The 27004-nt window shown below is 46.0% G+C and overlaps 2 protein-coding genes and 1 long non-coding RNA gene across 8 annotated transcripts; 1 reads left to right on the top strand and 2 right to left on the bottom strand.

Annotated features, from left to right (window-relative positions):
* Positions 1–2: 2 nt before the first annotated feature.
* On the bottom strand, positions 3–3635 carry RBM3 (RNA binding motif protein 3). Its single transcript, XM_045538041.1, has 7 exons — positions 3532–3635; positions 2817–2936; positions 2429–2535; positions 1680–1785; positions 1481–1580; positions 980–1065; positions 3–628 (listed from the first exon to the last, which is right to left on the bottom strand). The coding sequence occupies exons 2-6, from the start codon at positions 2917–2919 to the stop codon at positions 1005–1007; spliced, it is 477 nt and encodes a 158-aa protein (XP_045393997.1). The 5' UTR covers positions 2920–2936; positions 3532–3635; the 3' UTR covers positions 3–628; positions 980–1004.
* Positions 3260–21517, top strand: LOC123628357. 6 transcript variants are annotated; one of them, XR_006731613.1, is made up of 9 exons: positions 3260–3774; positions 8039–8147; positions 9017–9076; positions 9504–9703; positions 10693–10945; positions 11519–11719; positions 13817–13873; positions 19620–19771; positions 21412–21517. It is a non-coding gene; the product is annotated as an uncharacterized LOC123628357 (long non-coding RNA). The 6 variants fall into 6 exon arrangements; XR_006731615.1 differs by lacking the exons at positions 19620–19771; positions 21412–21517 and adding an exon at positions 14856–15050 and having other exon boundaries at positions 3262–3774; XR_006731611.1 differs by lacking the exon at positions 19620–19771 and having other exon boundaries at positions 3263–3774.
* TBC1D25 (TBC1 domain family member 25) lies at positions 9779–26076 on the bottom strand. Its single transcript, XM_045538040.1, has 6 exons — positions 25694–26076; positions 23989–24098; positions 22208–22362; positions 11964–12091; positions 11636–11824; positions 9779–11377 (listed from the first exon to the last, which is right to left on the bottom strand). Exons 1-6 carry the CDS (start codon positions 25811–25813, stop codon positions 10016–10018), a joined length of 2064 nt encoding a protein of 687 aa, XP_045393996.1. The 5' UTR covers positions 25814–26076; the 3' UTR covers positions 9779–10015.
* Positions 26077–27004: the final 928 nt, after the last annotated feature.

The raw sequence follows: 27004 nt of genomic DNA, 5'->3' as shown, positions 1-27004 counted from the left end.
TCAATGTTTTGTAGTTTCAACTTTTTAATTAGCTTCATGAAAGATAATCTAAATACGTGAGACACAACAGAATATTTTTTTCTTCCAGTATTTTTTAAAAAATAACATTTAAAAACATTTTTAACAAGCTCTTCTATATAATCAGGTTGGTTAACTTCATTTACAAAAAAAACCCAAAAAACAAAAACCCTAGGCAATTATGTTCATGACACAGATTTCTCTCAGGTACATTTAGAAATGGTTTCCTAACCATAATAAACATTGTATATGTGTTTTTTAAATGTCCCTAAAAAAAATAAAATATTCTAGATAATCATTAATTAAAAGGAAAGAAAAACCAGTCTAAGCTTGCCAGGACCAATAATCCTGAGAGCTCAAACAAAAAACTGGTAAAAGGAAAAATACCCAGACTTTAAAAATGTCTCAGAATTTGCCTTTAAATGGGAGGGAAAAAATATCTTAAAAAATACAGAGCTTTCTAAAAGGTCCTTAACAAGCCACCTTCGGAGAGCAATGAAAAAATAGAAGTTGGTGTATTAAAACAGATGTTTCAGTGCAGCTCCAAAAATCTTTATAAATACAGCCATCTGGAAGGACGATCCTGGATCAGAAGTATTATTCCTTGTGTCTGAGAACATTAAGAAGAGTGAGAATTGCGATGTCAGGAAGGTACAGGCCAACAACAATGCTTACCTCCCACAGTTAACAAAGATGCCAAGGGCTCAGCCATACGGACACTCCATCTCCTCCATCCCACACAAGAGCAGATTACAGGATTTTAGATCCCTTCCCCCTCCAATTAGACTAACCCTGACAAGGACCAGAGAACAAGGGAGGCCTAGGAATGGTGTCTGGTAGGCTGGCTGGGAGAGGTACATGAGGGCAACAGAAATGCTGAGCAGTCTGGCCAGAAAAGGTAAGAGGGACATGACAGGGTTTGATAAACAGAGGTCTGCTCACTACCAATATCCAGTCTCACCTATATTGTGTGTGCATGTCTCATCTCAGTTGTCATAATTGTCTCTGTAATTTCCTCCTGAGTAGCGGTCATAACCACCCTGGCTTCTGCGGAAAAAGTTTTACAGAAATGCATCAAATACCACTGATAATATTAACAACCATACAAGTCACACCTTATAACATAAACTTTAAATATAAAAAACAGAATATATTAAGTATATGAACACCACGTAGTAAACAATTTCGTGGCATACAATTTAGATAGTTATAGTATGTTAACTCACATTGCATGTTAAAGCAATACAATTGCATAATTAACCAATACAGTACAATCAACACATATCATCTACCATATTATGACAATACAATTCATTATACGTAACTCAAAACAGTAAGTTTCATATTTGTTTTACACACATGCTAGCAACACCAAGGTTATGATGTCTGTCAATACCCACGCATCTGAGTTCTTAAGGAGAGGGAAGCAATAGCAGAATACCCCAGACCCTTGGCTACCTACCTGCCACCATAGTCTCTGGGCCGTCCATATCCATATCCATATCCATATCCTCCAGGTCGATTGTCATACCTGCCACTCCCATAGCCCTGGTCCCCACCACCTACAGGAAATAAAAATTAAAATGGCATTTGTTCACACATAGACCATTAATAAGTGGCTCTCCCTCTCACTCCATGATCAAACCTACCACTATACTCACCTCTGGAGTAGCCGCGACCACGCCCATAGGCCCCAAAGCCACCTCCTCTGGTTCCCCGGGCAGACTTGCCAGCATGGTCCACACGGATCTGGCGACCATCCAGGGACTAGATGTGGGAGGGAGACACAAAGAGGATGGGTTTGGCAGTCAGTCAGGGCAGTGGTGAAGGAAGAGTGGGCATGGGCAGGTAAGCAAAAGAGCCCAGAAATTTCTGCTGGGCACCAGGTTCTGGGTGCCATGTTTCAGAATAAGCTCCTCTGACCAGAATGGCTTCACCAGGAGCTGTAGAATCCCACAAAATGACCTGAATCCACCATGTTCCCCCTGCTACTACTTACATCTTGACTGAACTCAGGCCGAGTTCTCCTCCCCACTCCTCTAAGCTGCCCGACTATTAGGGCTAGATAGACACCTCTCTTGGTTTGAGGCTTCAGAGTCCATCCCAGAAGACTCACGAGGTCCTCTCCGGGCCAGGCCCACAGGTCTGCAGACTCTACTACCTAAGCCCAAGGCAGGTGAACCATCCACAGGTGGCTTCTCGGCCTCATGCAGAACCAGTCGTCGCCTCCCAGGCAGCTCTGTCTGCCGCTGCCCTCCACCCCCTAGAACAGAAGGCAGTCATGCTCCTGTGAGTGGGCACTGCGGGGCTTGGTAGCCACGCTGCCCCTAGCAGACACAGAGGGAAAAACAGAAAGAATGGAAGAAGTCGCAGATGGGGACAGAGCCCCTCTGCAGGTAAAAGACCTCACCTCTCCATTCATAGCTCTCATGGCATCTGAGGCATGCTCTGGGTTGGTGAAGGTGATGAAGCCAAAACCCCGGGATCGTTGAGTCTCCCGGTCCTTCACAACGACCACTGGGGAAGGGAGAGAAAATGAAGCAACAGGATGAGTCACCACTAGAAGGGGTAAGTAGCAAGAAGCTGCCTGAAAAGGGGGTGGAGAGAATAGACCCCTCCAACCAACCCTGAAAATTACAAGGTTCTTCTTAGCCTCAGTCTACATCTTAGGCTTAGGAAAGAGAGGAGAATTTCAAGTCCTGGGATCCTGACTTTTCTCTTAATGTTCCTCGAAATGCAAAGGTCCCAGGCTTCGTTTCACCTCCCCCCTGCCATTACAGGTCTAGTCCACGTCTCACCCTCAGAAATAGGCCCGAAGCTGCTGAAGTGGTCTTCCAGCGCCTGCTCATCGGTGTTAAAGTTGAGCCCTCCCACAAAGAGCTTCCCTTCTTCAGAGGACATGGTAGTAAATTCGAGTCCTGTGGGAAAAATATGGACAAAGGTGGCAAAAATAGTGATAATAATAAAGAGATTGGAAAAGTCAGAAAAAAGGGTTAAGAAAGGGAAGGGGTCGAGAAGCACAGCAAATATACTAGAGAAACAGAATAAAGAGTAACCATATAAAGACTAAAAACGAAAACCGAAACGAAGGGAATCTCCGGGGCTGGATCCAGGCGGCCGCCATTTGGGGACGCCATCGCGCATGCCCACAACATCCTCTGCCGCCACGCCCGGCATTTCGTGCCACTGCGCAAGCCCAGAAGACGCTTGCGTTCCCCCGCCCCGGCAGAAAATGGCGGCCATCACGTGGGACTAAAGAGGGGCAGCAGATTCTGCTATCGCGTGGTCACTATCGCTGCAACGTTGCCGTCTCCGCCAGGCACCCCTGGCACTAGGATACAGCGCGCGCCAGCCTCCTACAAACCTCGGAGCACCACACCCGCCCGCCCCGGAAAAGCCCAAGCCTACATGTCTGCGGCCGTTACTCGCCCCACTCGCGCCCCTATTCTCCGCCCGCGCGGCGCACGTGTGCGACGTGACGAGCGGCCGCTCTGCAGAGCGTACGCTGCTTACCTGGAAATTAAAAAGCAAAAGGATCGGACAAACCGCGCACACCAGCGAGCAGAGAGAAGAGGGAGGCTACAGCGCGCGAAGACGACTGATAAAGCTTACGTAGCGTGTACGCCACTTAACGTGCCCCAGCGCGCGGCGGCGTGTGTGCTGATTGGCTGAGGCCAGCAGGGGCGGGGCTCCGAGGAGAGTGAGCGACGGTAGAGCAAAAGGAACAAAGCTCTCTACGCGCTTCCCGGAATAGAGGTAACTTTGTGCGATAGATGTACCCTAACGTAAACCCCACCAGCCGAGCCGTCTTTGTCCCTTCCGCACAGGAACCTTTTCGCTCTTACACTCTTTTCGGTCCCTGACATCACCCTCTCGTCCTTAACGTCCTTTCCCCCATTGGATATGATCCCCCACGACTTCCTCACCATCACAGTGTCTTCCTCTAGGTCCCTGCCGACGTAATTACCATCCTCTGAGGTCAACCTCCTTCACCTTCTAGTCCTTTAACCTCGGCCGGGGACGATGGCTCACGCCTGTAATCCTAGTACTCTGGGAGGCCGAGGTGGGAGGATTACTTGAGCTCATGAGTTCGAGACCAGCCTAAGGAAGAGTGAGACACCATCTCTACTAAAAATAGAAAAATTAGCTGGGCGTGGTGGTGCGCCCCTTGTAGTCCCAGCTACTTGGGAGGCTGAGGCAGGAGGATTGCTTGAGCCCAGGAGTTGGAGGTTGCTGTGAGCCAGGCTGATGCCAGAGCACTCCAGCCGGGGCAACGGAGTGAGACTGTCTCAAAAAAAAAAAAAAATTGTTACATTCAAGTTTTCTATTTTTTAGCATCAATTTGAGCACATTTAAATTTTACCAGAAACTTATGCCTTTCGTTTATGTTTTCAAATGTATTAGCTTACTCTTTTTTTTTTTTTTTGAGACAGCTGGGCTAGAGTGCAGTGGCATCATCATAGCTCACAGCAACCTCAAACTCCTGGGCTCAAGCCATCCTCCTGCCTCAGCCTCCCAAGTAGCTGGGAGTACAGGCGCGCACCACAACGCCCGGCTAATTTTTTTTTCTACTTTTTGTAGAGATGGGGTCTTACTCTTGCTCGGGCTGGTCTCAAACTTCTGGCCTCAAGCAATCCTCCCACCTTGGCCTCCCAGAGTGCTAGGATTACAGGGGTCAGCAAATATGCTGGGCCAGTTTACAGTTTTTAACCTCTTTTTGTGCCTGTAATTCTTCTTTTTGTTCTGTACTTTGCATTCTTTTAAATCAGTCTTGGCAAAGGTCTATGATTAACATTTTTGTTTTGAGAGAGAGTCTCACTCTGTTGCCTGGGCTAGAGTGCCATGGCATCAGCCCAGCTCACAGCAACCTCAAAGTCCTGGGCTCAAGCAATCCTTATGCCTCAGCCTCCAGAGTAGCTGGGACTACAGTCACATGCCACTATGCCTGGATAATTGTTTCTATATATATTTTTAGATGTCCAGATAATTTCTGTTTTTTTTTTTTTTTGTTTGTTTGTTTGTTTTTAGTAGAGACGGGGTCTCGTTGTTTCTCAGGCTGGTCTTGAACTCCTGAGCTCAAACAATCCACCTGCCTCAGCCTCCCAGAGTGCTAGGATTACAGGCGTGAGCCAAGGCCCCTGGCCTATCATTAACATTTTTAAAGAACTAGCTTTTTATTTTGTTAATCTTTATTATTACTTTTTAATTCTCTATTGCACTTATTTCCTTCATTATTTCCTCTATAACTCAGTTCCTCTGTTCTTTTTTCCAACTTTTTTTTTGAGACAGAGTCTTGCTCTGTTTGCTTGGGTAGAATGTAGTGGCATCGTTGTAGCTCACTGCAACCTCGAACTCTTGGGCTCAAGTGATCTTCCTGCCTCAGCCTCCCCGAGTAGCTGGGACTACAAGTGCATGCCATAATCTCACCCTTGCCCAGGCTGGTCTCTAACACTCCTGAGCTGAAGGGATCCTCCTGCCTCGGCCTCCCAGAGTGCTAGGATTATAGGTGTGAGCCACTGCGCCCAGCCTTTTCTAACTTCTTGAGTTAAATGCTTACATCATTTGGTTTTCAACTTTCTTTTCTGATAAATATATTTAAAGCTATGAATTTTTTTCTATTAACTAATTTTGTTGTGTCCCACAAATTTTACATGTATTGTTTTTATTAAGTTTTAAATATTTGTAAAATTCCTTTATGATTTCTTCTTTCATCCAAGGGTTATTTAGTAATGTTAGTTTCTAAAAAATGAGGGATTTTTTTTTTAGCTTTTATTAGTTACTAATTTTACTACATATCATTAGAGGACATACTTAATATTGATACTTTTGAATTTATTGAGGCTTCCTTTGTGCCCTAACATGATCTACTTTTGTCATTGCTAAGTGTAAACATAAAAGGAGTCTTCTCCATTTGTTAAGTTGGGGGGTTATATAATGTGAGATATCTATGTATAAAAATATAATATATATCTATATATCAAACTTAACATGTATTGTTTAAGGCTTCTTAGGAATATTCGTGTTTTTAGTAGACATATCTTCCTTGTCAAGGAGTATATGCTCTTCTTTGTCCTTTGTGACCTTAAGTCTTCAATTCTATTTTGTTAGCTATCAGAATGGCTATCTCTGCTTTCTTTGAGCTTTTATCAGTCTGCCATATCTTTTCTCCATCCTTTCGTTTTCAACATTTCTAAATCTTTATATGTGTGTGTTTACTGTTGGATTTTTTTTTTAATCCAACGAGGGTCTGTGGTTTATTTTACTTTACTTGAGACAGAGTCTCACTGTCACCCGGGATAAAGTGCCGTGGTGTCAGCCTAGCTCACAGCAACCTCAAACTCCTGGGCTCAGGAGATCCTTCTGCCTCATCCTCCCAAGTAGCTGGGACTACAGGCATGCGCCACCATGCCCGGCTAATTTTTTCTATATATTTTTAGTTGTCCAGCTAATTTCTTTCTATTTTTAGTAGAGACAGGGTCTCGCTGTTGCTCAGGCTGGTCTCGAACTCCTGAGCTCAAGCAATCCTCCTGCCTCGGCCTCCCAGAGTGCTAGGATTAGAGGCGTGAGCCACCCACCCAGCCAAGGGTCTCTGTTTTAAATATCTTTGTAATTATTATTATACTAGGACTTAGTCCTGACATCTATTTTCATATACTCCATTTACAGTATATACATACATATATACATATTTTGAGACAGAGTCTCACTCTGTCACGCGGGCTAGAGTGCCGTGGTGTCAGCTTAGCTCACAGCAACCTCAAACTCATGGGCTCAAGAGATCCTCCTGCCAAACCCTCCTAGTAGCTGGCTAATTTTTTCTATTTTTAGTAGAGAGGGGGGTCTCGATCTTGCTCAGGCTGGTCTTGAACTCCTGATCTCAAGCCATCCTCCCGCCTGGGCCTCCCAGAGTACTAGGATTGCAGGCGTGAGCCACCATGTCCAGCCTACAGTATATTTTTTATTGCATTTTTTCTACCATCATAGTCATACCTAACATCTTTTGGGGCCCTTTTTATAATCTCTAGTTCCCATTTTATATTCTAATATTATCTCTTATTTATTATACTTATTTAAAATATTCATCTGTCTGTCCCAATACTCCTCCTGTTTCAAATGTTCTGTTACCCAGTGTGGTAGCTAGCCTCCAATATGGCCCCTAGTTACCCCTGCCTCCTGGTATTCACAGCCTGTATAGTCCCCTCCCATGCTGTAGTAGGGTTGGTCTTATGTGACCAATAAAATATAGCAGAAGCGATGATATGTCATTTCTGAGATTAAGTTATAGTAGACAATGTAGCTTCTGTCTTGGTCATGGTGTCTCACCTGGTTGCTCGGATCACATGTAAGGAGCCCCGTGGAGAAGCTCAGGTGGTGAAAAACCGAAGCCTCCTGCCAACAGCCCTGTGACCGGGCCATGTTGGAGATGGGTCCATCAGCCAAGTCAAGCCTTCAGCGGACTGCAGTCCTGGCTGACAATCCGACTGAAACCTCAGGAGAGATCCTGAGTTAAAACCACTACGCTAAGCTGCTTCCAGATTCCTGACCCTCAGAGACTGATATTTTAAGTGGTTAAGTTTGGGGGTAATTTGTTATACAGCAGTAGATAACTAATACATTTAGTTGATTTTCTCTGGCGGTGTCCTGGTGTCTAGCTCTGGCAGTGGACTCACATTCCCCTGATGTTATTAGCTGCCCTGGCTGGTAAAACGTACCAGGGAAAGGCTGAGGGCTAGCCTCTAGTCTGCTCAATCACCTGGAGTTTGCAGGGTAAAAGGATGTGTGAGATTTAAGCCAGAGGCTGGACAGTCCCAGATACCACAGAAGCACATTCATCACTCCTGCTTCCTCTCACAACACCTGACCCCCACCCCCGCCAGTGAGGAATTCATCTGTAAACCCTCTGAGGAAGGCAGGTTTAAGAGGAGGCAGTCTCCCTAGGTGGAATCTACCAGCCCTGGTGTCTGGAGGGGGAGAGGTAGAGGACTCATGGCCTCTGGCTGTCTATTTCTTTCCCCATCAGGGCTCTTGCCACCCTGACACAGCCCCCCAGATACCTGTACCAGTGGTTTGGATCATTTCTGCAGTGAGGGGAGCAGACAGGGACGTCCCCAAGGCAATACGGGGGAGAGGTAAGAACCAGAACTTAAATCTCTTCTTCCCTTGTCTACACTTTATCTGCTGCCTCCAACCATCTGCCCCTCAAAACACACACCAGTTAAAGACAGCCTTCCATTTCTCCATGGGTCTATCAGAACTATGCTGCAGTTTCTGGAACCCATGTTTTCCTCTGTAGTTTCTCCAGGCAAGGGCATCAGCAGCTCGTGCTATCTGTCATCTTGGCAGGAACCAGAAGCCCCAAGTATCCTAGAGGAATAATAGGTTTCTGCCCTTCAGCATCCCTGAGCCTCCTATTCAGAGAAAGGGCTTTTCTGGCCCTCAGAGGCCCAAAGCCACCATCCACAGAATTGACTTGTCTGGCCCTTCAAGTATCTGAGCTCATTAATTACAGAACGTATCCCAGAAGGTGTCAGCTGGTTACTGACAAAAGGGACATTTCAGGTCCTCAGAGGGCCAGACACTTCCATATCTTGGATGGCCCTTGGGGGAGTCTCAGCCCCTTAACCACAGAATGCACTTAGGAGAACCACAGTATTTGAGCACCCTGGACACACGGTCAGCTTCCCCTCCAATACTGGGGGTGGGAGACATGGCAGGAGCCTTTTGAGAGTCATCCCCAGCTTTTTTATGACATTCTTGGAGGAAGACAGATGAGAGGATGGCTGCCCTGATGCCCCCTCATCTCTGGCAGCATTGCCTAGGTGAAATGACTTCTGGCCAGAACCTGGCACAGTCTACAGTCATACCACCGTAAACGTGCTCATCGTGTCTGATCTCAGGAGCTAAGCAAGGTTGGGCCTGGTTAGTACCTGGATGGGAGAACATGGCATGGCTAGGCCATGACCTGAGGACCCCAGGTACCCCACCTGCCATCTTCCAGGTCCTTTGTGGAGACTAGCACCTGGCCCTGGCCTGTGTGAGAATCCTACCTTCTGAGAAGGTAAGTGGGCAAAAGGACCTTCTTTTGATCATTACTCTCCAAATAAGTAGGTGACTTCTTTTAGGGTCTGATGTTTGTCTACATTAGTGGGATGGAAGAGGCAAATAAATGGTTAATATTGCTGAAATGGTTAAGACAGGTACCCATGAGCTGGAAACCCAGTTCAGGGACCTAGGTATGGCGAGGCCACGGACCCTCAAGCTGGCTCCAAAGCAAGTGGCATGAATAGGAACCTTAGACTCCTGCCCAGAGGTACTAGCATTGGTACATATGACTCAGAGAAGGGTCTAGATCCTAGAAATGGTGACATGTGGTATGCCGGGGATGGCTGGTCCAACGTTTCTAAGTAGCCTGTACTTCCCAATCTTAATAATGAATCTTGCCCTTTTTTGAGCCAAGAACTCTCTCTCTCATCTCTCATTCAAAGGCCCATCCTGAAAACATACATTCACAGCCATAAGACAGACTCTTACAGGCAGACGGATATACCAAAAACAGACTCAGGCCTTCCTCAAGCAGTCCCTGACTTGGGCTCACCTTCTAGAACCGATTTTCAGTATCCACTCTCCCCACCACTGGGGAAGCGGGAGCTGCTTTCCACCAAGTGAAATATTTCAGCTCCTTCAGGTAAAGAGCCCTTGGGGATTCCATCTACAGCAAAAACCAGGGAGGGAGCAGAGAAATACACAGACAACAGTGACCTTCATGTGTGCAAAGTATAGTTAAAAACAAAACAACAAAAAGGGGGAAAAAAAGGCTGTGGCCTCCAGGGGGCAGTGCTGAAGCAGAACCCCACACACTCTGACCTGGGGAAAAGGGGCCCCACACTCCAACAGGTCTAGGGGCTGGCAGGCAAGGAGGTGGGGTCTCATGTGTAGGCCTGCATGGCAAAGAATGGATACCTGGTGGGGGGCTGATGGTGGAATGGAGGGAGCTCGATCAAGACGGGGCTGTGGCCTCAGCCCCCTCCTCCGAGTCCCACATCTCTGACTGCAGGTAATCAGCGAAGAGAGCCTTGGCCCTGCGCAGGACGCGCCCCAGGTGGTGTTTTCGCACGAGGCGGTCAAAGTGCATGGCCAGCTCGTTGTAATCTAGCCCGTTGCGCATGATGTGGTCACGGTGCTCCAGCAGGATGGCCAGGCAGAGGAAGAGCATGAATGGGTTCCCCCGGCCAAACTCCTGGGGTGGGGGCAGGCCCACTGGGGGTGGGGGTGGCAGGGACTTCCCAGGGTCCCTTGGGGAGCCTACCTCTTGCATCAAAGGGGATCCTACAGCCATGTCGCCAGTGGGAGAGGCCTCCTGGGTGGATGGTGGAGATGAGGAGGATGGGGAATCGGGGTGGGAAAAGGAGGAGAGAAGTGGGTCTGGGGAGTTCAGCAAGGGCTCAGAGAGGGACTTGGAGCTGATGAGGGCAGCTGGGCGAGGCAGCTGGACCAGAGGGTCCCTCCTGGGGCCCATGTTATCCCTGAGTTGCTGGAGGCCATCCAGGCTGGTTTGCCTCAGGAGACGCCCCCCACCACCAGGCCTCTGGCTGGGCATGGCCAAGTGGTCAACAGCATCTTCAAAGGCACTGCTTCCTCCACCAGCAGGCCTCAGCATGTGCCTCTGTCGCACAGGCCGCCCCCTGTGGCCACCAAAGCCATTGTCTGCCCCTTGGCTGGGAGGTCCAACCAGCTCCACCTCATGTTCAGGAGGATCAGGGGGCAGCGAGCTCCAGGTGACCTCGAGCATGCGGAGGGCATCATCAAAGGCGAACTCACGCTTGAGCTCGAGCAGCAGCCAGCGGTAACAGAAGAAGAGGTCATCAGCACCTGCTTCTTGCAAGTACCGGTAGAAGTCGGGGTCAGCATGTCGCAGCAGCAATTTGAGGTGAGCAAACTTGGTGGCCATGGCACGGCCGTCAGGATGGAAGTTGGCAGCCAGGCGCTTCATGATGCCACAAAAGCAGACGAAGGCATGGCCCTCATGGTCCATGACGGCGAGGATGGGTGAGGCAAGGTCGCTCATGCCCTGGCAGTAGGACACCTGTGGGTGGGTAACGGCATAGGTGGTGAGCAGGTCGTGTAGCGCTCGCAGATGTGGGCCATCCTCAGGCCCCGCGTAATATGGGTGGGCCCGGTCAGTGCGCAGTACGTCCTTCAGGACCGTGCTTCGGATGAATTCCAGGTCCTCAGGGCTCGCTCGCTGGGCCCACTCACTCTTGAGCTGCTCATACTCGCGACTCTTGCGTTTCATGTAGTCCATTCGCTCTCGGCCTGTCAGTCCGTCTGGGTACACATTCAGCAGGTACCGCCACACCACCTGGCCAGGGATGAAAGGGATAAGGCTGAGGTTCTCCAGATAAGCCACCACACCCCAGTGTCAATCAGTCACCACCTCCCAAACCCCTCTGGGCCTCTGTCTTCTTACTGACAAATCTGCCTTCTCGCCTCTGACTCCTAGCTGCTCCTGAAAGATAGCTTCCAGCCCTGGAATATCTCCATCCATGACAGCGTGGTTGACATGTGCTACTAATGATCACAAGAATGATGGATCCAACGAGTGACTGCGGAAGCTCACCTTTCGCAATGAGGGCTCCACACCACCATGATAGATCCGCAGGCGCAACTCCTCAGGGCGGGAGAGCTGGCCCTCGTGGTTCAGGTATGTGTGAAACTCGGCGTCACTCAGGGGTGGTTTGAAGGGCTTGACATCTTCCCCATATGACCAGCTCAGTACCTGCTGGACCTTAGACAAGGTACGGCCCACCTATGAAGGAAGGGGGGAGGGAAGCCACTGGTCAGCTGGGCAGACTAGGGAAAGATGCCAACCAGCATGCTCAGAATCGGGGTGCCAGGTAGGCCCTGCCCTCCAACCATAGCTGGGCCCCCAGGGTCCCTGAAAACACCTGAGAGAGGATTGACTGTGTAAAGGGCAGGGCAGCAGTCGTCAGCGATGACCGTTTCTCAGCCAGCAACACGTCGGAGCCAATGACATCCTTGGGGCTGATTATGTCCCAATCTTCCAGCAACGGGCCTGGGCACACAGAGTGAAGCACTATGAGAACAGGGATGAGAACCCAGACCTCAGGGCCCGGTTCTTCTCCTTCTACCAAAGCCAGGCCACCTGCAGGGCAACAAATGACTCCCACTCCCTCTTTCCGTATCATTCAAATCATGTCAGAAAATCAAATCATGAACAACTCTGTAGTAAAAGTCTCACCAAATGGCTGGGCAGTCTCTAATACCTGAATGATATCAAGTAATATTTACTGAGTGCTTACTATATGCCAGGCACTAGGACAAGGGCTGAACACTAATATAAGAAATAATAGGCAGGCCGCGATGGCTCAAGCCTGTAATCCTAGTGCTCTGGGAGGCCGAGGCAGGTGGATGGTTTGAGCTCAGGAGTTCGAGACCAGCCTGAGCAAAAGCGAGACCCCGTCTCTACTAAAAATATAAAGAAATTATATGGACAACTAAAAATATATACAGAAAAATTAGCTGGGCATGGTGGCACATGCCTCTAGTCCCAGCTACTTGGGAGGCTGAGGCAGGAGGGTCGCTTGAGCACAGGAGTTTGAGGTTGCTGTGAGCTGGGCTGATGCCATGGCACTCTAGCCCGGGCAACAGAGTGAGACTCTGCCTCAAAAAGAAAAAAAAAGAAAAAGAAATAATAATAGTAGCTAACACTTCCATAGTGCTAAGTGTCACTGTTCTGAGCCCTTTGCAAATATTAACTCATTTTTTTTTTTTTTTCAGAGTCTTACTCTGTTGCCGGGGCTAGAGTACCGCGGCATGATCATAGCTCACAGCAATCTCAAACTCCTGGGCTCAAGCAATCCTCCTGCCTCAGCCTCCCAAGTAGCTGGGACTACAGGTGTGTGCCACCACACCTGGCTAATTTTTACTATTTTTAGTAGAGATGGTGTCTCACTGTTTTTTTTTTTTTTTGAGATAGAGTCTCGCTCTGTTGCCCAGGCTAGAGTGCGGTGGTGTCAGCCTAGCTCACAGCAACCTCAAACTCCTGGGCTTAAGCGATCCTACTGCCTCTGCCTCCCGAGTAGCTGGGACTACAGGCATGTGCCACCATGCCCAGCTAATTTTTTCTCTATATATTTTTAGTTGGCCAGATAATTTCTTTCTATTTTTAGTAGAGACGGGTCTTGCTCTTGCTCAGGCTGGTTTTGAACTCCTGACCTCGAGCGATCCTCCCACCTCAGCCTCCCAGAGTGCTAGGATTACAGGAGTGAGCCACCACCACTGCGCCCAGCCATTAACTCATTTAATAGTCACATCAATCCTATCAGTTAGGTGCTACTATTATTGCCACTCCTTATATGAGGAAACAGGCACAGTCAGGATGAGATACTTGCCCAAGGGCCCCATAGCTACTAAGTGAAAGAGCCAAAATTTGAAGCCCAGGCCCAAAGCTTGAGGGCCCAAACTCCTATATTCCTGCCAGTCTTCCTCCCACAAACAGTAGAGACAAACCTTACCATTCTCATTTTACAGAAAATGGCAAAAAGGTTTGGGACAAATAGTAAGTGACCAAGATTCTACAGTCAGGAAATGGTAGCGCTGGGATCTAAACAACATTTACCTTACTGAAGAGCCCAGACAAATTTTAGAAAAAGTATTGTGGAACCAGTATGCCATGTATGTTAGACAAATGAAACAATGTTATGCTTGGCTTTGTCCGGTTCTGGCCCTTAAAACATCAGAAGTCTATCCTTTCTCTCTTTTTCACTTCCCCTCACAGCCCTTCTTTCCACCTCATGTGTGATGTGGCAGGTGAAGCACCAATGGCCACCTGAAGGTAAGTTCAAGAGTCTTAAGAGATGTCAGCCCTGACGCCAGAGGGCTGCTAAGCCCGCAACAGCAACGTCCAGTGGCCAACTTTCAAACTCCATTGTATGAAACAAATCAACTTCTATCTGTTTAAGCCACTGCCACGTACAGGCAAATGCCATTCTGAAGCAGCATTTCCATGGAATCCACTGCACTTTTCCCCACAGAGCTGAGGGGGAAACAAACTCTAAGCCACGTCTAAATGTCACTGCTTCTCCCTGGATGTCTCACAGGGCACTGCAACCTAAGGGGTCCAAAAGGGGAGCCCGAAATCCATGGCTTCCTCCTCTACTCCTCATCTAAATGAAGAGCATCTCTATCTGTTCAATTGCTTAATAAGCCAGAAACCTAAGAGGCAAATTTGCCCCCTCCCACTTTCTCAACTCTTGGGTCCAAACCATCTCAAAGCCCTGTGACTTCTGCAGGCAAACCCTTCTTTAATTCCCCCTCTTCTCTCATCTCCACCTTGTCACCCTGTCCAAGCCACCACATCTCTCACCTGAAACTGCCTCCTAACCAGTCCTCACTTCCTCTCTGTTCCTTTCCAATGTTTCCCAACAGCTGCCAGAGTAGTCTTTCTAAAACATTAACCAGAGTATTAAAACACTTAACAGGTGAAATGAAGATGGTCATATTACTGAAAATCAAATGAATGGTCTGAAGGCACGGAGCTAAGGCTTCATGATTTGAGTGAAAAAGTAGAGAGACCTAGAGGCCAAGTCCAGGAGACCTAATAAGCAAATATTAGGAAATGGAAAGGGAGAAAAGGGATTAGGTGGAGACATTAGAATCAAACAGGTATGAAGGAAAATTTCCCTGAGAAGAAATGGCTCACTAAGTCTTAGATAGCATTAATTAACAAACAGACTTACAACAGGCCTCCCCCACTTCTATTCACAGCAGGTGAAATGCCCAAATTCTAAGAATGAAAAACACTTGTCATTTTCCAGAGACAAAGAACAGACTGCTTACAATGGAAAGAAGGTCAGATTGTCAGTGGACTTCTACTCCACAATCCTGGAAGCAAGACGGTGGCTCATGGCACTTATGGAGCATTGAAAAGGAAAGCCTGAGATCCAAACCAAGGGGCCCACACCCAGCCAAGACAGTACAGATCTATTCAGCCAAAGAAAAATGTTTTTTGTTTATTGTTGTTGCTATTTTTTTTAAGAGACAGGGTCTCACCCTGTTGCCCAGGGTGGAGTACAGTGGTGTGATCACAGCTTACTTCAGCCTCGAACTCGGGGCTCAAGTGATCCTCCTGCTTCAGCCTCACAAGTAGCTGGGACTACAGATACACACCACCACCACACCCACCTAGTTTTTCTATTTTTTGTAGAGACAAGTCTGGCCTCAAGTGATCCTCTTGCCTTGGCCTCCTAAAGCACTGGGATTATAGACGTGAGCCACTGCACCTGGCCAAAAAACATTTCTGACCACTAGAGTGCATCTAACCCATGTACCCTGTTGGAGGAGAACACTGAGAGAACAAGGAAGTTCTCTAAGCAAATGACTACTGAATGACTCCAAGGGCTCAAGATAGGGGAAGGCAAAGAAAAAGGAGGGTAAATGGTGGTGGGCCACAAGCTTTTGTTTTGTGTTCTGTTTTTTTTAGAGACAGGGTCTTGCTCTGTTGCCCAAGCTAGAGTGCAGTGGCATCATCATAGCTCACTATAACCTCAAACTCCTGGGCTCAAGCGATCCTCCTACCTCAGCCTCTCGAGTAGCTGGTACTACAGGTACATGCCACAATGCACAGCTGATTTTAAAAAAGAAAATTTTTTGAGACAAGGTCTCTTGCTATGCTGCCCAGGCTGGTGTCAAACTCCTGGTCTCAACCGATCATCCTGCCTTGGCCTCCCAAAGTGCTGGGATTACAGCCATGAGCCACTATGCCCAGCCTGGTTTTTAATGTATGTATAGTTAAACATAAAATGACAAAGATAACGTGATTGGAAGTTTGTAATATTATGTGTTATGCTATAATTCTTGAAACATAAGTGATTTAGTATGTCAGTTAGAAAATATAATGATAGCCTGGAATTTAGAAAGAAAAAAAAATTAAAGCTGCCTAAGCAAAACCCAGAAGTTAAGGATTAGGAATGACAGAAAGAATGAGCATTAGAAGTATTCTAAAGCTCCATTTCAAGGGCCAGGGAGGGTGAGAGAGACTGGAGGAGAAAAAGTGGCCTAAACATTTCACTGTCAGTCATTTAAGAAAGCATAAATGGGGTTTTTATGAGAGACATACCTAAAACTAGATGATAAAAAAAGGTTAAAAATTTAAGAATCCTAAAGGTATGCCTGGAAAACACAAACCGAAAGCAACAGTAGCAATGTGAATGTCAGATAAACACAGTGCAAAGCCAAAAGCATTATAAAAAGAGACATTATATACTGATTTTAAAAACCTACAAAAATAAAAAATCCCCAAGAACCCATTAATAAAATAAGCAAAGCATTTTTGCAAGCACAAACTCACCTAGTGGCAAAATCTGATCTGAACTGACACAAGACTATATGTAGTCTTTATATAACCCACTTAGTGTGAATATGCACACATTTCCCTGAAGAAACACCCAAGTGTTCCATCATGGGCTGCTGGCCCAGACCCTGCTTGTGGTATTACATAATACATGCGATACGTACTATATTTCCTTATTATAAAATCGTCAAACTTCCCAAACCCTAAATTAATATATGAACTCAGTGCAATGCCAGTGAGAAATCTAATGGAGTTTTTGCTGGAACTGGATAAAATTATTTTAAGGTTTATATGGAAGAATTCATGTTCAAGAATAGCTAAGAAAAGTCACAGTTGGAGGATGGCAAAGGCTTGCCTTATTATAACTGACCACAAAACCACTGTCATAAAGATACCATGGTGTTAGCATAGCAATAGACAAATAGAGCCAGTTGGTAGAATGCAATAGAAAGCCCAGTAATAAATCCAAGTATATATATAGGAACTCAACATATGACAAATGTGGCATTTCAAACCAGTGCAGAAAAGGTCATCATTTAATAAAGGATGCTGGCATAACTGACTATTTATCTGGAATTTTTTTTTTGAGACACAGTCTCACTCTGTCACCCCTGCTAGAGTGCAGTGGCATTATCATAGCAACATCAAACTCCTGGGCTCAAGTGATCCTCCTGCCTCACCTTCCTGAGTAGCTGGGACTACAGGCACATGCCACCACACCCAGCTAAATTTTTTTTATTTTTAGTAGAGACAGGGTCTTACTCTTGCTCAGGCTGGTCTCAAACTCCTGAGCTCAAGCAATCCTCCAGCCTCGGCCTCCCAGAGTGCTAGGATTATAGGTATGAGCCACTGAGCCTGGCCTGGAATTTTTTTTAAAAAAAACTAGGTCTACTTATCACAACGTTGACAGAGTAAAGATTTATATGTAAAAAAGAAAACAATAAGCATAGTAGAAGAAAAGGTAGAATTTTGTATAAGTTTGTGGATGGGGAAGATATTCCAAAGTAAGAGGAAAAACTCAGAAATCATAAAGGAAAAGAGATATATGTATAACAGTACATATAGATTTTAATTTTTTTTTTTTTTTTTGAGACAGAGTCTCACTCTGTTGCCCGGGCTAGAGTGTCATGGCGTCAGCCTAGCTCACAGCAACCTCAAACTCCTGGGCTCAAGTAATCCTTCTGCCTCAGCCTCCCGAGTAGCTGGGACTACAGGCATGCGCCACCATGCCCGGCTAATTTTTTCTATATATTTTTAGTTGTCCAGCTAATTTCTTTCTATTTTTTTAGTAGAGACAGGGTCTCGCTCTTGCTCAGGCTGGTCTTGAACTCCTGAGCTCAAATGATCCGCCCGCTTTGGCCTCCCAGAGTGCTAGGATTACAGGCGTGAGCTACCGTGCCTGGCCAGATTTTAAATTTTGATGTGACAAAACAGATACCATAAACAAAGCCATAAAACAAAAGATAAAATGGGAAAAATATTTGCAGTACATATGACAGAAAGAGGATTCATATCACAAATGTACAAATGGGTCAAAGGCCTAGGCTTGGTAATCTCCCAACTGTAGAGGTGACAGAAAGTAGCTTATTCCCAGAGAGAAAGATTGGGTGGTTTCCATATGCTTGTTGCTTTCACAACCATAATAATGATCACAAGAATGCCGTTGATAACATAACAATAGCTCCATATTTTGGACACTTATAAATGTATATAGTATACCATTTATGTTAGACACATACCATTTTGTGTATATACACACAAATCTGAATATACTTACATATCTTTATACGTGGATAAATTTGTGTATGTGTGTGTGCAAATAAGTAAAGGACATGCAAGGTTACACATCATACTGTTCAAAGTGAGTCCCTTAGCGCAAAAGGGTGAGGATTGAGATTAGGCATAGTGTTCCCAGGAGACTTCAGCCTTCAGCACTACTGAAAATGTTTAATTTTTAATAAGAATTTTTATTGGGTAATTAAAAATCAGTTCCTTTTAAAATTCCAATCAAATTCCCATCAGAATTTTAATGGAATAATGAAGCTAATTATATTAAGTGAAAAGAAAGGAGAAAGACAGTGACAGAGATGGGCTGGGAGACAAGGAAAATACAGGTATCCAGAGGCACAGGAGCCTCTGCCACTGAGCAACCATATGTGCTTAGGTCAGAATAGTCAAGAAAATTTTTTAAAAAGGAAAATATCAAGACATATAAAACTATCATGATTAAAACAACATAAGCTAGATGTGGTGGTGTGCACCTGTAATCCTAGCTACCTGGGAGGCTGAGGTGGGAGGATCGCTTGAGCCCAGGAGTTAGAGGCTGCAGTGAGTTATGATTGTGGCACTGCACTCCAGCCTGGGTGACAGAACAAGACCCTGCCTCTAAATGAATGAATGAATGCGCTCTTGGCCAGGTGTTGTGGGTCACGCCTGTAATCCTAGCACTCTGGGAGGCCGAGGAGGGAGGATGGCTTGAGCTCAGCAGTTTGAGAGCAGCCTGAGGAAGAGTGAGACCTGTCTCTACAAAAAATAGAAAAATTAGCCAGGCATGGTGGCACATGCCTGTAGTCCCAGCTACCTGGGAGGCTGAGGCGCAAGGATTGCTTGAGCCCAGGAGTTTGAGGTTGCAGTGAGCTATGATTCCACTGCACTCTAGCCAGGGCGACAGGGTGACACTCTGTCTCAAAATAAAACAAAAAAAGCTCCCACAGAACTGGCTTACGATTTCATAAAGAGATCAGTATAAGAGAATCAGGGATTTGAAAGCAGACTTGTATATATGCAGGAATTTGGCAAATAAGTCAGGTGGCTGCTGAAAACAGTAGGAAAAGAATGGACTCGTCAATAACTGGAAAGTTGATTCTCTTTAAAAAGATAACTTTTAAAATATATTTCTGCTAAACTGATAGGTATCTGTCTGTGTCTCTGCTTTACTGGCATTTCTCTCCATTCTTGTGCAGTTGGGGTTTTCTCTACATGTTTAATAGCCATGCAGATTTTATTTCTGTAGTGAAATAGTGCTACAGTGTCTATTTTACAGCTAAAGAAAACAATGCCTGGGGAACTAGTTAAGTGACTGACCTAAGCACATATGGCTGCTCAGTGGCAGAGGCTCCTGTGTCTCTGGCTCCCTATATTTTCCTGTTTGTCTCCATGCCCATCTCTGTCACTGTCTTTCCCTCTGATCCTTGTTTCTCTCTCTCTCCGTCTGCCTTTTTTTCTCAAGGTTGCCAATCTTAACAAGCCCAAACTGTTGTAGTGTCAAATGGCTGAGAACAAGGATGTTGGAGCCAATTCAGCCACTGTCCGGGTTCAAATCCTGTTCTTCCTACCTGGCGAGGTGGCTCACACCTGTAATCCTAGCACCAAGAGGCCAAGGTGAGATCGCTTGAGGTCAGGAGTTCAAGACCAGCATGAGCAAGAGGGAGATTGTCTCTACTAAAAATAGAAAAAATTATCCAGGCTGGTGGCACACGCCTGTAGTCCCAGCTACTTGGGAGGCTGAGGCAGGAGGATTGCTTGAGCCCAGGAGTTGGAGGTTGCTGTGAGCTAGGCCGACACCACAGCACTCCAGCCTGGACAATAGAGCAAGACTCTGTCTCAAAAAAAAAAACCCAAACAGGCCAGGCGCGGTGGCTCATGCCTGTAATCCTAGCACTCTGGGAAGCCGAGGCGGGCGAATCGCTCGAGATCAGGAGTTCTAGATCAGCCTGAGCAAGAGTGAGACCCCCGTCTCTACCAAAAAAAAAATAGAAAGAAATTATCTGGACAACTAAAAATATATATAGAAAACTTAGCCGGGCATGTTGGCACATGCCTGTAGTCCCAGTTACTTGAGAGGCTGAGGCAGAAGGATTGCTTGAGCACCGGAGTTTGAGGTTGCTGTGAGCTAGGCTGATGCCATGGCACTCTAGCCTGGGCAACAGAGTGAGACTGTGTCTCAAAAAAAAAAAAAAAAAAACCAACCAAACAAACAAATAAATCCTGTTCTTCCACTTACTATCTGTATGATTTGGACAACTCCTGTCATCTCTCTCAGCCTCAATTTCCTTGTCTATAACATGGAGAAAATGATTATCCCTACCCTGTAGGATTATTTTGATGATTCAATGAAAAAAATTATGTACACAGAATGACCCCAAGTGTTCAATATATGTTAGCTATTTAGATGTTATGATGTCAGTAAAAGTGCCTCAGTCATTCCAAATGGGCATGTGAGCTCCCCGAGGCTGAAGTGGGAGACATGTCTCACACTCATAATTTTTAGTTTAAAAAATTTCAAACCTACAACAAAGTTAAAAGAAGAATATATTGAACATCTATACATTCTTCATCTAGATCCCTTATTAACATTTTTTGCCACGTTTGCTTCATCTCATTCTCTTTGTATATAAACATATTATTTTTGCCAAATTATTTGCAGACATCATGATACTTTACTATTTCATACTTTTCTGTGTTTTCCCCAAGAACAGGCGCATTTTCCTTCAATTGCCATGATACCATTAACACACTGCTACAGTTGGAATGTGTCTCCCAAAATTCATATGTTGAAACTTAATCACCAATGTGATGCTATTAAGAAGTGGAGCCTTGGGCCAGCCGCAGTGGCTCACGCCTGTAATCCTAGCCCTCTGGGAGGCCGAGGCGGGTGGATCGCTCGAGGTCAGGAGTTTGAGACCAGCCTGAGCGAGACCCCGTCTCTACTAAAAATAGAAATAAATTATCTAGACAACTAAAAGTATATATAGAAAAAATTAGCCGGGCATGGTGGCGCATGCCTGTAGTCCCAGCTACTCGGGAGGCTGAGGCAGTAGGATCGCTTAAGCCCAGGAGTTTGAGGTTGCTGTGAGCTAGGTGGATGCCACAGCACTCACTCTAGCCCGGGCAACAAAGTGAGAGTCTGTCTCAAAAAAAAAAAAAAAGTGGAGCCTCTGGGAAGTGATTAAGTCATGAGGTTAGGGCCCTTATAAAAGGGCTTGAGGGAATGCGTTTGCTCTCTTTTGTTCTTTTACCAGGTGAGGATGAAGCAAGAAGGCCTTCATCAGACCCACAACCTGCTAGTACCTTGATCTTGGACTTCCCACCCTCCAGAACTGTGAGACATAAATATCTATTTATAAATTACGCAGTCTGTGTGTATTCTGTTATAGCAGCACAAACAGACTAAGACATACACCTAGGAAATTTAACACTGATACAATACTATTATCTAATGTATGGTCTATAACCAAATTTTGGGGACCATGTCTTAATTTATTTGTGTGCTCATGGGGACCAGAATAGTCAAGAATGGAGGAACAAAGAGAAGAAGTGGCTGAGAGATGAAGGGAACAAATGAATGAGTGAACAACAGCACAAACAAATATGGGTATAGGATGAATGAATGGATAAACACAATTACTATTATTATAATAAGCATTGTTATATTTACATATTATAACTAAAATATACAGTAATACAGCTATATATTGCATTATATAATTGTAACATATATTACCAGGTTATATGCTTATAATAGTACAATACAATTACCATTATTAGAGCTAACACTTTTTGAGCATTCACTATGCAGTCATGTACTATTCTAGGCATTTTATGTGTACTTCCCTATTTAATCCTCACAATGGCCCTAAGATATTATTATCTCTACTTTAGACCTGAAAAAACTGAGGCGCAGTGGCTGAACCAGGATCTAGACCTAGGATACCTTGCTGCCCAGCCCACTGTGAGGGGGTGTATTGCAAGGGGCAGAGTCACTTTATGGGGAAAGGTGGATCCCAGAGCAGTACCCCTGGGGCATTGAGTACTCACTGTCCTCCGAGGGCCGAATGTCTACACGCAACTGCAGATAAGGTTTGGAGGCAGTGGCAAAGGCTGTGCTGAGGTCCCAGTCAGATAAGAGTGAGAGGTAAGCTTCCTGTCCTAGTCGGTCCCGGCCAAGGTAGCTGATGCCAAAGTTCTTCTTCCTGGATAGAAGATACCAGGGAGTTCTCAGGGCTCCCAGTTCCCTGGAGGCCTCAGCGACAGTTTCCAATACAAGGGGGATAGAAGGTGTTGAAAACAACTTCCTACTATGTGCTGGGTACTGTGCCAAGGATTGTGGGCAGCCTGAGGTCAGGTCATTTATACCCACTTTGTTACACAAACACAGAAATAGATACACACCTGCTTGTATCTGGAGGGCACATTGGAAACTGGTAAAATGTTGGTCCCCTCTGGGGATAGTAACAGGATAGTTGAGGGATAGAAGTGAGAAGAAAGCAGCTTTCTTACTACATAAAAATAAAGCGAGTGTTTGTTATTTTTCACCAAAAAAATGTTTATGCAAAAAAGTCAAATAACTAAGAATTTATTCTTCAGATATACTTGTGCAACTATGCAAAGTATGTTGTGTGATAATCACTGTAACCATGGAACCATCCCAAATACCCATCAATTTTGTACTGTTTGAATTTGTTACCATGTGCATGTATTCCTCCAAAATAACAACTACTACAAAATAACCATCACACCTGACCCCAAGAGACACACTTTTGAGCTATCACGTTGGCAAATTTTGCAATGTTATAGTAACCAGTGTTTGGGAGGGTGTGGGTGAAACAGGCATTTTATATGCGCTGGTGAGATTGTAAATTGGTAAAACCTGTCTGGAGAGCATGTTGTAACCATACACTGAAAGTTTAAAAAGCACACACCCTTTAACCCGGAAATACCACTGCCAGGAATTATATCATGACTAGAATTTCCCAAATACAGTAAGTCCCCCCTTATCCACAGGGGATACATTCCAAGACCTCAGTGGTACCTGAAACCACAGATAGTACTGAACCCTGTATACACTATGGTTTTTTCCTATACATATATACCTATGACAAAGTTTAATTTATAAATTAGGCACAGTAAGAGATTAAAAACAATAACTAATAATAAAATAGAACAATTATAACAATACAGACGCTCCTCAACTTATGCTGGGGCTTTGTCCCGATAAACCCACTGTAAATTGAAAATATCATTAAGTAGAAAATGCATTTAATACACCTAGCCTACCAAACATCATAGCCTAGCCTAGCCTATGTTAGGCTAGAAACATGCTCAGAACCTTAGCCTACAGTTGGGCAAAATCACTTAACACAAAGCTTATTTTACAATAAAGTATTGAATATCTCATGTAATTTATTGAATACTGTACTGAAAGTGAAAACAGAATGGTTATAAGGGTACTTGAAGTATGGTACTGAATACATATTGCTTTGAACCATCATAAAGTTAAAAACTTTTAAGTCCGACTATTGCAAGTTGGGGACCATCTGTATACTGTAATAAAAGTTACATGAATGTAGTCTCTCTCTCTCAAAATATCTTATTGTATGTAAGATTTTCAGACCACAGTTGACTGTGGGTAATTGAAAAACGTAGAAAGTGAAACCCTGGAAAAGGCACAACTACTGTACCCCAAGATATGCATTTGTGGCTGCTCACTGTGGGATTATTTGTAACAGTAAAATAAACAAACAAAACCCCTACCAAACAAGGCCAGAAAACCACTGTTGCGTGGTCCGCTGGCCAGTCCCCAGCATCTTCTCACTCACCCGTTCAAGTCAAAAGCTCGGATGAGGATGTGCTGTAACACGTCCAGTGAGGTGATCTGGGGGTCTACAGCAAAAGAGCGGAACTCATGTGGCAAGATGCTCTCACATTTCTGGGGAGAGAAGACACAGAGTAGGCCATCAGGGGCCACATCACCACGCTGAAGAGTGAATGAGATGAAGAGTGGTAGAAGGCAGGGTCAGAGAGGTGGCGGGGGCCAGATCGAGGTAGGCATTCTGGGCCATATCGAGGACTTTGTTTTTTGCTCTGAGTGAGGGGGAGCCACAGAAGGTTTCTGAGCAGAGGTGGGACGTGGCCTGAATTAGGATGTAATAGGATCCTTCTGGCTACTCTGCAAAGAACAGACTGTGGAGCACCTCAGTAGAAGCAGGGGATCCACTGAGGAGGAGGCTACTGCAATAGTCCAGGCCCCCAGTCCTTCTTCTATGTCCTCTCAATTATGGTTGTCAGAATTACTATGTCCAGTCTGGCTCCTATTAAATCTGTCCTGCATGCTGCAACCAATCTAGCACATCTACCTACAACACCCCCTGCTTAAATCTCTTCAATGGCAACCCTAGGGTCCCCAGCAGGTGAGCCTATAGGGCCCTAGCCAGCCTCTCTCCAGTATTTTTGAACTTTACACTCTGGTAGAACCAAACAGTTGGAAGTTACCTTGAACACATCCTGACTCCAGGCCTTTGCTTGTGTGGATCATCCTTCCCACTTTCTTCATCTGGCTCACTCACAACTCAGGCATCATCTTTTTTCTGAATTCCCAAACCTCTACCTTAGAGATTAAGTGATCTGCTGACCCTCTTCTCATCACTGCCAGTAAGTACCACCACTCTAGTCTGAGCCACCATCATTGCTTGCTGGAACTATTGCAATGGCTTTCTTCCTCTGAGTACACACCCAAAGGCCCTTCTCCATCTGCCCCCTCTTACCTCCCTGACTCACCTCCTTCCACCCTCTCCCTCCCTCTCTCTGCTCCAGCAATATGGGAACCTACGCAGGAACAGGCCAAGCTCATCCCCACCTCCAGCCTTTGCCCTTGCTGTTCCCTCTGCCTAGAACACTCTTCCCCTGATATGCACATGACTGACTCCTTTTTATTCGGGTCTCTGCTCCTTCAGTACCCCCTCTGGAAATTTTCGGGTACAACCTTGGCTAAAGTAACTCCCTAGTTCATAACCGTTTTCATTACTTCCTCATGGCATTCACCAGTGTCTGAAGCATCTCATTTATTTAGCTGTTTGTCTCTTCTAAGGAACATGTCAGCTCACCAATGGTGGGGAATCGCACAAAAGTGCATTCCCAACACATACGTGTTGACTGACTTCAGAGCCCCCCTTTCAGACAGCAACAGCACACGGCTCACTCCTCAGGGCCCCACCCTCAACTACTGCGGCCCCTCCTCCAACCCTATGGCCCCTCCCCTCCACCCATAAACTCCACCCATACATTCCCTAAGCCCCTGCCCATGCATTTTCACTCACACGCCCTAGGGTTTATCCCTAAGGCTCCATACCCTCAGGCCCTCCCTCACCCTCCGCCCCCCCGCCTCGCCACCATCACTCGACCCTCAAGCCTCGCCCCTCAGGTAACGCCCCAAATCTCAGGTCCCGCCCTCTATCCTATGACAGCCACAGCCTTTGCCTCCCCTGGGATGCCCTGGCGGGTTGGCCGACCGGCTGCCAGCCTCACCTTGACTCGGACCCGAACCACTTCTCGCTCCTCCTCCTCAGCTGTCGCCGCCTGGGCTCCCCCGCCGGGCGGGGGCGCTCCGGAGCCAGCCAAGTCCAAAGACCCGGAGGCTGTCGCCATCCCGCTGCTGCTAGCCTCAGGGTGACAATTGACAGTTGCCCCCTACCCCTGCGCGCACCCTACAGTGCGGGCTCCCGCGGCCCCACCTTGCGCCGGAGCGCAGGCGCAGAGGGCACTGCGCGACCCTGCCCCCCTACTGCCCCTCCCACCTGGCCCTAGCTGGAGGTCGCCTGTGCACATGCGCCTAGCGCGCTATTGCCAGGAGTCCCGCCCCCAAAAGCCGGACATTTTGCTTCATTTCAGCCAGTGTGCAGGCGCCTGCTGAGGCGCCTCCTCTCCTCCTCCCTTGGTTTGGCTATTTTGGCAGTCGACTTCCGGATTCACCTAGATCTGTGTTAAACTGACGACCCGTTCGGGCGAGAGAAGTAGGCGGGGAAAGGAAGCTGCTGCGTGATGTTGTCAAGGCTGCACGCCCCGCCCCAAGTTACCTCGCCCCTCTGCTGACAGATGATGTCATCTATTTCAAATACCGGTGGCCCTCGCTTCTTATGAATCCACTGAACGGGAAAAAAAAATTCTTGTTCCAGAGTGTTTTTAAAAATAGTTTACACCCTGACACAGTAAGGTCATATAAAGAAAAAAAATCAAAAAATAGTTTACATGTTGTGAAAATTCATGGAGGTGTACATTTATGATTTTTGCACTTTATGATTTTGATTTTGTACGCATGCTATACTTCATTAAATAATTTACCCCAAAAAGCGAGTTTTATGCTCTCTGGCAGTCCTAGCTGTTTAAAGTTTGCCTTTGTCTTACTTAATCCTCACCACACATTGAAGTTAGTCCTGTTATTAAACGATGTGTGTCCACTAAATATAGGCTGAATGAATGATTGAACGTATCTAAAACTCCTCTGAGAAACTTTATGTATGGCAAAATGCAAAAAGACATTCTCCCTACTTAATTGCACAAATGCCATGTGGTTTGGACAAAATATAGGCTGCCCTTACAAATGTTATTTCTAACAAATGAGTCTGGTAAGATACTAGGACTTCAGCTACTATTGCAGTGTCATATGGATGCTACCCTTAAGGTTAATGTTCTAGGCAAGTCTACAATTCTATTTTGGTATCTTTTAAAATAATGTATTGCCTTGGTATTTTTTTTTTTTTTTTTGAGACAGAGTCTCACTCTGTTGCCCTGGCTAGAGTGCCATGGCATCAGCCTAGCTCACAGCAACCTCCAACTCCT

This window comes from Lemur catta, chromosome X, assembly GCF_020740605.2.
Source record: "Lemur catta isolate mLemCat1 chromosome X, mLemCat1.pri, whole genome shotgun sequence".
Taxonomy (NCBI): domain Eukaryota; kingdom Metazoa; phylum Chordata; class Mammalia; order Primates; family Lemuridae; genus Lemur; species Lemur catta.
This window is presented reverse-complemented; position numbering and strand designations above follow the sequence as displayed.